At 39.8% G+C, this 9,111-nt stretch overlaps 1 protein-coding gene across 1 annotated transcript; it reads left to right on the top strand.

Annotated features, from left to right (window-relative positions):
• The first annotated feature begins 522 nt into the window (after positions 1-522).
• Positions 523-2,402, top strand: LOC109205168. The gene is made up of 2 exons (XM_019367845.1): positions 523-645; positions 2,019-2,402. The coding sequence occupies exons 1-2, from the start codon at positions 523-525 to the stop codon at positions 2,400-2,402; spliced, it is 507 nt and encodes a 168-aa protein (XP_019223390.1).
• The last annotated feature ends 6,709 nt before the right edge of the window (positions 2,403-9,111 follow it).

Here is a 9,111-nt window from a genome sequence, read left to right as displayed (position 1 = left end):
CATACACGGCAACAAAAGGAATAGTTAATATATAATTGACCCACGAGAAGCAAATTCGGCAAGTTTTAGAAGGATGGAGCATAATATTCGATGATGAGGATGTAGATAGCTTGTTGATCCCTCACAATGATGCATTGATAATTTCTTTACTTGTTCATGATATTAATATCGAACGAGTTTTTATTGAACCGGGTTGCTTAATGAATATTATATTACTAGGAGTATTCAACGAAATGCAAGCAATTGATCGAGTAATACCCAACGCTTGATCTTTATCTGGGTTCGAAAATTCAAGTGTCATAATGAAGAGAGAAATTATGTTGTCCACATTCCCAAAGGAGTAGTGAAAGACACCAAATTCCAAGTGGTGGATGAAGATATGGCTTACAACATAATTTTTGGGAGGCCATGGATTCATGATATGGGTGTCGTACCGTCGACTTTGCATCAGGTGATCGAATTCCTGTCATAATAAGGAATTCATCAGATTAGAGGAGATTACGAGCAATATGAGAAACTAATATGGTGGCTGTAGTGAGTGGGACGATCAAAGACGTAGAAGAAAAACAGCAATTAAAGCGTTCAGTTGAGGAAAATATGCTCTCTACCTCAACATCAGATAAGGGAGACAAAACAGATATGGATGTGAGACCTGATGTTATCCGGGAACCATAAGAGAATGAGACTACCAAAACAACTACAGAAGAGCTCGAAGCTGTAATCTTATTCACTCAGCAGCCCGAGATAAAGTTTATATCGGGATAAACTTAAGCCCAGAGTTGAAGAGTAAGGTAATTAAATTTTTACGCACTAATGCTGATTGTTTTGCCTTGTCGCATTTAGACATGACAGGAATTTCACCGGAGGTAATGAGTCATATGTTAAATGAAGATCCATTACACCCACTGGTGAACAAAAGAAGAAAAAGCAAGGAGCATTCAAAAATCAAGTATTTAGGAGGAGGTAAGTAAACTCTTGAAAATTGGTTCAATTCGTGAGATAAATACCCTGACTAGTTAGCAAATATTATTGTAGTACCTAAGAAAAAAATGATAAATGGCGAGTATGTGTAGATCAACTAATTGATTTTACTTTACCACATGACCAAAAAATTTATTTCCTTTACCACATATAGATCAACTAATTGATTTTACTGCTGGACACAAACTTTTGAGTTTTTTAGATGCTTATTCTGGATATAATCAGATTAAAATGAATTCCAAAGACGAGGAAAAGGCTTCTTTTATTACATACAGGGAGAGTTATTATTATAAGGTCATGCCTTTTGGTCTAAAGAATGCTGGAGCTACGTATCAAATATTAGTTACTAAGATGTTACAAGAATATCTGGGAAAACCATGGAGGTCTACATTGATGACATATTGATGAAATCAACACAAGTGGGAGATTATCTCAAGCATTTGGATGAAACCTTTTCCATTCTTCACAAGTATATAAATTGAACCCGGAATAATGCGCATTTGGAGTGGTATCAAGTAGATTTTTAGGTTTTCTTATTTCTAACAGGGGGATTGAATTAAATACAGCTCAAATTAAAGCAATTTAAGAAATATCGGATGAAATCATAAGTTGTTGAGGTTAACTGGGAGGATAGCAGCCTTGGGAAGATTTGTATCTAAATCTTCAGAGAAATGCTTCCAATTTTTCTTGTTGCTAAAAAAGCAAAATAAATTTGAGTGGACAGGTAACTGCCAACAAGCACTGAAAGATTTGAAAGCATATCTTACAAAACCGCCTTTGTTATCGAAGCCAAGGGATGGAGAAATATTACTTGTTTAGTTAGGTGTATCTGAAGTTGCAGTAAGTGCAGTACTGGTACAAGAAGAAAAAGGTACGCAATCTCCTATATATTATGTTACTAAAGCATTACTAGAAATTTAAACAAGACATCCACATTTGAAATAATTAGCACTGCCATTAATAATGGCATCAAGAAAATTACGACCTTATTTTCAATGTCATTCAATAATTGTTGTGACTATAATATTGTTTAATAGCCACGAACTGCTTTAAAGTCACAGGTACTAGCAGATTTTAGTTCAATTTTACTTCCTAGAGATGAAAATGAGGTACGAGCATCTACCAGATCTAATCTGGGGACTTCGACTCTATACACCGATGGATCCTCAAATATAAAGGGAGCGAGTTTGGGTGTCGTTTTAATATCACCTTCAGGGAAAATTATTAGACAAACGATAAAATATTACCCCATTACTAATAATGAAGCCAAGTATGAGGCAATGGTTGTAGGTTTGGAGCTTGCAAAAGAGATGGGAATTGAACAAATTGAAATCAAAAGTGATTCCCAACTTGTGGTTAATCAAATGCAAGGGAACTACGTGGCTAGAGAGGCAATGCAGCAATACTTAGAGAAGGTATAAAACTTGTTGCATCAATTCTTAATGTGGAAAGCCATTCAATTTCCAAGAGAAGAGAATGCGAAAGCAGGTGCGTTGGCAAATTTGAGATCAGTAATGTGGCAAATTCTTAAAATGCAATTGTCGTGCATTTATTTCATTCAGCACTCAATCAAACCAAGCACGAGGTAAATTTTAATAATTTAACCTGGGATTGGAGAAATGAATTTGTGAATTATTTACAGTATGGAATACAACCTGAGGACAAAAAGCAATCTCAATGGTTGTGAGTGCAAGCAACCCGATACTGTTTGATAGAAAGAAATTTGTATTGAAAATGTTCAATGGACCTCTATCTAGATGCCTTGGGCCCTCACAAACTGAGTATGTAATGCGTGAGGTAAATGAACGTCACTATGGAAATTACGCCGGTGGAAGATCATTAGTAAAAACACTGATAAGAGTAGGTTATCATTGGCCAAAAATATCAGATAAAATAGAAAATTTCATAAGAAGGTGTGTTAAATGTCAATGGTATACAAATAATATGCATCAATCGGCAGAGCTACTTTATTCGGTAAACGCATCATGGCCGCTTATGAATGATTATCGTAGCTCCTTTACCGCAGGCACCAAGAAAGGTATGATTTTTATTAATTTTAACTAATTATTTTTCTAAGTGGATGGAAATAGGTGCCCTCAAACAGGTACAGGAAAAAGAAGTTATAGGCTTCATTTAGTGAAATATAATTTGTCTATTTGGAGTTCCAAATAAAATCATATGCAATAATCGACCATAATTTGTGGGAGCAAAGACTACCGAATTTCTAAGGATGGAAAATCAAGAGAATAACGTCAACACAATATCGTCTCGTAGCTAATGGGCAAGCAGAGTCGACAAATAAGATAATTGTCAACAATATGAAGAAGTGTGTGGAAGCAGTAAAAGGCAGGTGGCCTGAAGTGCTTTTAGGGGTATATGGGCTTATAAAACGACATCCAAAACAAGTATGGGAATGCAGGGAAATTAGGTCCAAGTTGGGAAGGACCACATCGAGTCCTAGGCATTGCTGGAAAAGGAGCATACTAGTTGGAAAACCCTGGACGGGAAAGTGTTACCTTCCAATTGGAATGTGTTGACGACTAATTTTGACCCTCCCTTTTAAAATTAAATTATTTATACTTAATAATTTGTAATAAATATGTTGAAAATATTTTCTAATTAATAATAATTATTTTTATACAAATATACTGTAAATAGGTAATTAATAGTGTTAAATTAATAATTCGGTATTATTTGTCAAAAAATAAAGTATACTTACTATTTTGAAATAATTAAAATAACCTCTATATTTGGTTACACAAGTTTTATAATTAATTTAATAAATTAACCTTTGATTTTTAATTAACTCGTTTATTATTGAATTGATCCGAAATTAGCTTTCATAATTTAGAAAATAAAGTATTTAATAAATAATTAGTTAATTACAATAATTCGCAGTGTATTTGATAATTAGATTTTCTATCACATTTAATTAGAATTAATTAAGTTTAATTTCAATTAATTTTTAAAGGTTAAAAGACTAAATGGCTACAATTGCAAAGACCCAATCAAACTCGAAATGGCTATTCTTTAAATTAAAATTGGCCCAAACGTTGGCCCAATCCTTCATCTGACCCAGTCCAAAACCCCTCTCCAGTCCACGTTGTGATCCACCCCTACCCATATGAACCAATAGTATAGTGCCACGTCACCTGTCCTCTTCACTCATAGAGAAAACACAATGGATCTGGACCGTTGATCCAACTCATCTACGGTCCACGCTTAATCTTGTTTCTTCCTTTTATTTTTAAACCCTTTAGCAAATCCCATCCCAACCGTTGGATCATACAGATCCAACGGTCCGCTTTTTTTCTACTAATCATTTTTATCAAAAATTATACCCTAAATTATCAGGGCTGTTGATCAAATGATCCAACGGCCCAGAAGCCATCTCCCATTTTTAACCCAAAGATTACCCCCAAAACCCTACTCATTTCCACCTAAACGAACGCCTTCCCTTTCTTCTTTCTCTCCCTATTCTCTCAACAGTGTACTCCTATCAATCCAAAGAACCTTGCACAAATTAGTGCAAGGTCACCTCAATCGAGCCTAAATCATCTCCTCTGTCCCTGTTAGCCGTGATTCTCGCTTGAATATTTCCTATTTTGCCATTATAATTCAAAATCCCAAATCAAAACCCTAGGTCTAAAACAATGACTTTGGATTTCATTCGTTTTGGCTTTGTGCTTTCAAATCTAAGCAGGCGTGGAAATAATATCTGGCTTCATCATTATTAATTTATGTCGAGACGTCAAATGAAATGACCTTTGGACATTAGGGCTTTGACCGATGGCTTTTCGCGCTTCAACAGTCAATTCCTCGTTCCTTCATGCCTAGGTAAATCACCATGACACTTTTCCCTTCTGCGTGTCACGACCCAAAATCCTAACTTGTCGTGATGGCGCCTAATGTGGTACTAGGCAAGCTGACATTTACGAATAACTCTAATACTTTTAACAAAAATGGATTTAAAGCAGTTTAAATTGCAACTTCTCATAAACATTATAGAAAGATCCCAAAACACAACGCGGAAAAACAACTACCAAATCTGGGTGTCACAGAGTACATGAGCATCTAAATATCACAAGTCTGGAATACATTGTGTAAGATGGTCTGAAACTAAACACAATAAAAGGAAAGATAGGGAAGGAGAAATAAAGTCTGCAAACGTCGGGCAGCTACCTCAAAGCCTCCAAAGCGTCAACGGCGCTGAGTATCAACACCCACCATGTACGGAAACACCTGGATCTTCACACGAAGTGCAGGGTGTAGCATGAGTACAACAAACTCAATAAGTAACAAGACTAAATAAAGAATTGAAGACAGTGACGAGCTACATAGTTATAGTTCAATTTCAGTAGTCCTATCAAAGGAAAAATGTGCATGCTTTCAAATACGGAAATTTAGGTCAAATCAGTTTATACATGTCAAGTTCAAGTAAAACCGGATGTAATATCTCTCAAAAATTTCAGACAGTGATATATGGCAGCTAAGTGAAACAATAAAGAAATCAAATGCATCCTCTCAGAGAAACAGTCACTCAGTCCTCCCATTCACTCCAACCTTACAATCACGCATTCCTCACAGTCACTCATTCCTCACCGTCACTCATTCCTCTCAGTCGCGCGGCACTTGGCACTCGCACTCAGTAGGTACCTGCGCTCACTAGGGGTATGTACAGACTCTGAAGGGGCGCCTGCAACCCAAGCTCTATATCAAGTCAATCATGGTATAAATCAATGAAACATGTTGCAGCGTGCAGCCCGATCCCATAAATATCCTCACAATCAGGCCCTCAGCCTCACTTAGTCATCAACCTCTGTAGTCTCTCGGGCTCTCAGAAATCATGAAGAATCAACCCAAGCAACAATGATATGATGTATCAACAAGGAATAATAGAGACTGAGATATGATATGCAAGTAAAACTGAGACCGAGTACAAACAGCAATTAGCAGGTAAATCAACATGTAACACATCCTCTGTGGGTCCCAAATGTACCAACACATATCCTAAACATGATTTCGAACATGATTTGCAGTCAAATTTCTATAACACATGGAGAGCATATAGCTAACAACAAGTTATTCAACTTCACAGTTCCATGGAATGGACCAAGTCACTATTCCTACGGTGCACGCCCATACGCCCGTCACCTAGCATATGCGTCATCTCCAAAACCAATCACAAACACATAATACGGGGTTTCATACCCTCAGAACAAGATTTAGAACTGTTACTTACCTCAATCCAAGGAAATCTCTATTCCAGCACACCTTTTCCTCGCGAATCGACCTCCAAATGCCTTGTATCTAACCACAACAACATCATACAATCAACACGGGCTAAAGGAATAAATTTTGCAAGAAAATACGAGATTATAAATCCAAAATCCAAAATCGGCTCTAAGCCGGTCCTGGGGGCCACGTCTAGAAATCTAACAAAAGTCACAAAACCTGAAAGCCCATTCAACCACGAGTCTAACCATACATAATTCATCAAAATCCGACACCAAATCACCACTTAAATCCCCCCAATTAACTCTCCAAATTCCTAACCTCAAACCCCCAAATTTCACCTCAAAACCATACAATCTGGGTGGGAAAATCATTGGGGAACCACGTTTATTGAATAAAAATAAGCACAGGAGGCTTACCTCAAGAATTCCCTGGAAAGCCATCGCAAAATCGTCTTAGACCAAGCTTGAAATGTTGCAAATGGTGAAAAAATCTCTGAACCCTTGATTTTAAAACACTGCCAAGCTTTTCACACCAGCGTACCCGCTTATGCACTAAATCCACCGCTTCTGCAGAATTCACTTACCCCTCCAGGCCCGCATCTGCGTCCCAGGGTCCGCACCACTGGAGGCGCTTCTACGGCCTTCTTTTCGCTTCTGCAAAATCAGACCTCCTCTCTCAATACCGCATCTACGGAGCCTTGCTCGCACCTGCTGGCTCGCAGATGCGGTCAACCCTTCGCACCTGCGCCTTGCCCAGGCCAGCCCATCTCATCACCTGTGCACATCCATCAGCATCGGCAGCATCGCACCTGCGGCCAATCCCTCGTAGGTGCAATCACACCAGAAGGGCTCCTGCTTCAGCAATGCACCATGTTCAAATTTCGATCAGTTAATCAGCCGAAATCAGCCCGAAGCCCTCGGGACCTCAACCAAACATACCGACAAGTCATAAAACATGATACAAACTTATTCGAGCCCTCAAACCACCTCAAACAACATCAAAAATACGAATCGCACATAGATTCAAGCCTAATGAACTAAGGAATTTCCAACTTCTACAAATGACGCCGAAACCTATCAAATCACGTCCGATTGACCCCGCATTTTGCACACAAGTCATAAATGACACCACGGACCTACTCCAATTTCCGAAATCAGAATCCGACCCCGATATCAATAAGTCCACTCCCGGTCAAACTTCCAAAAAATTCAACTTTCGCCAGTTCAAGCCTTCACTACGGACCTCCAAATCAAAATCCGGACATGCTCTTGAGTGCAGAATCACCCAACGGAGCTAACGGAACCATCAAAACTCCATTTCGGAGTCGTTTACACATAAGTCAACATCCGGTCAACCATTTCAACTTAAGCTTTCCATTTTGAGACTAAGTGTCTTAATTCATTCCAAAACCCTTCCGGACCCGAACCGACTAATCCAGTAAGACATAAAACAGTTATAAAGCATATAAGGAGAAGCAAATGGGGGAACGAGGCAACAACTCTCAAAACGACCGACTGGGTCATTACATCCTCCCCCTCTTAAACAAACGTTCATCCTCGAACGGGTCTAGAAACATACTTGTAGTCTCAAATAGGTGTGGATATCTGCTCTGCATCTCTCGCTCGGTCTCCCAAGTAGCCTCCTCAACTAGCTAACCTCTCCACTGCACCTTCGCGGAAGCTATGTTCTTTGACCTCAACTTTCAAACCTGCTGATCCAAAATTGCCACCGGCTCCACATCATAAGTCAAATCACCATCCAACCGAACCGTGCTGAAATCCAAAACATGGACGGATTGCCAACATACTTACAGAGCATAGAAACATGAAATATTGGATGCACACTCGACAAGCTAGGTGGCAAGGCAAGCTTGTAAGCCATCTCTCCAATCCTCTGAAGTACCTTACATGGCCCAATATATTGAGGGCTCAACTTGCCCTTCTTTCCGAACCTCATAACACCCTTCATGGGTGATACCTTGAGCAGAACATTCTCCCCAACCATGTAAGCAACATCACGGACCTTCATGTTGGCACAACACTTTTGCCTAGACTACGCCGTGCGAAGCCGTTCCTGAATCAATTTAACCTTGTCCAATGCATCCTCAACCAAGTCAGTACCCAATAGCCTAGCCTCACCCGGCTCAAACCAACCCACCTGAGATCTACAATGTCTCCCATACAAATCCTCATACGGAGCCATTTGAATGCTCGACTGGTAGCTGTTATTATCGGCAAACTCCGTGAGCGGCAGAAACTGATCCCATGAACCCCCAAAATCAATGACACAAGCACGTAGCATGTCCTCCAATACCTGAATAGCGCGCTCGGACTGTCCGTCCGTCTGAGGGTTACTCAACTCAACCTAGATGCCCAACTCTCGCTGCACAACTTTCCAAAAGTGCGATGTAAACTGCGTGCCCCGATCTGAAACGATGGACACTAGTACACCGTGAAGGCGAACAATCTCTCGAATGTAAATCTCATCCAACCGCTCCGAAGAATAAGTATTACCAACTGGAATGAAGTGCGCATACTTGGTCAGTCGATCCACAATCACCCAAATAGCATCGAACTTCCTCGAAGTCCGTTGGAGCCCAACTACGAAATCCATGGTGATCCGCTCCCACTTCCACTCTGGAATCTCTATCCTTTGAAGCAATCTGCCCGGTTTCTGATGTTCATACTTTACCTGCTGACAGTTAAGGCACCGAACTACACATCCCACTATATCCTTCTTCATCCTCCTCTACCCATAATGCTGCCACAAGTCCTGGTACATCGCACCCGGATGAATGGAGTACCGCGAGCTGTGGGCCTCCTCAAGAATCAACTCACGTATCCCATCCATATTGGGAACACATATACGGCCCTGCATCCTCATCACCTCATC

The sequence above is a fragment of the Nicotiana attenuata genome, unplaced genomic scaffold (genome assembly GCF_001879085.1).
Source record: "Nicotiana attenuata strain UT unplaced genomic scaffold, NIATTr2, whole genome shotgun sequence".
Taxonomy (NCBI): Eukaryota; Viridiplantae; Streptophyta; class Magnoliopsida; order Solanales; family Solanaceae; genus Nicotiana; species Nicotiana attenuata.
This window is presented reverse-complemented; position numbering and strand designations above follow the sequence as displayed.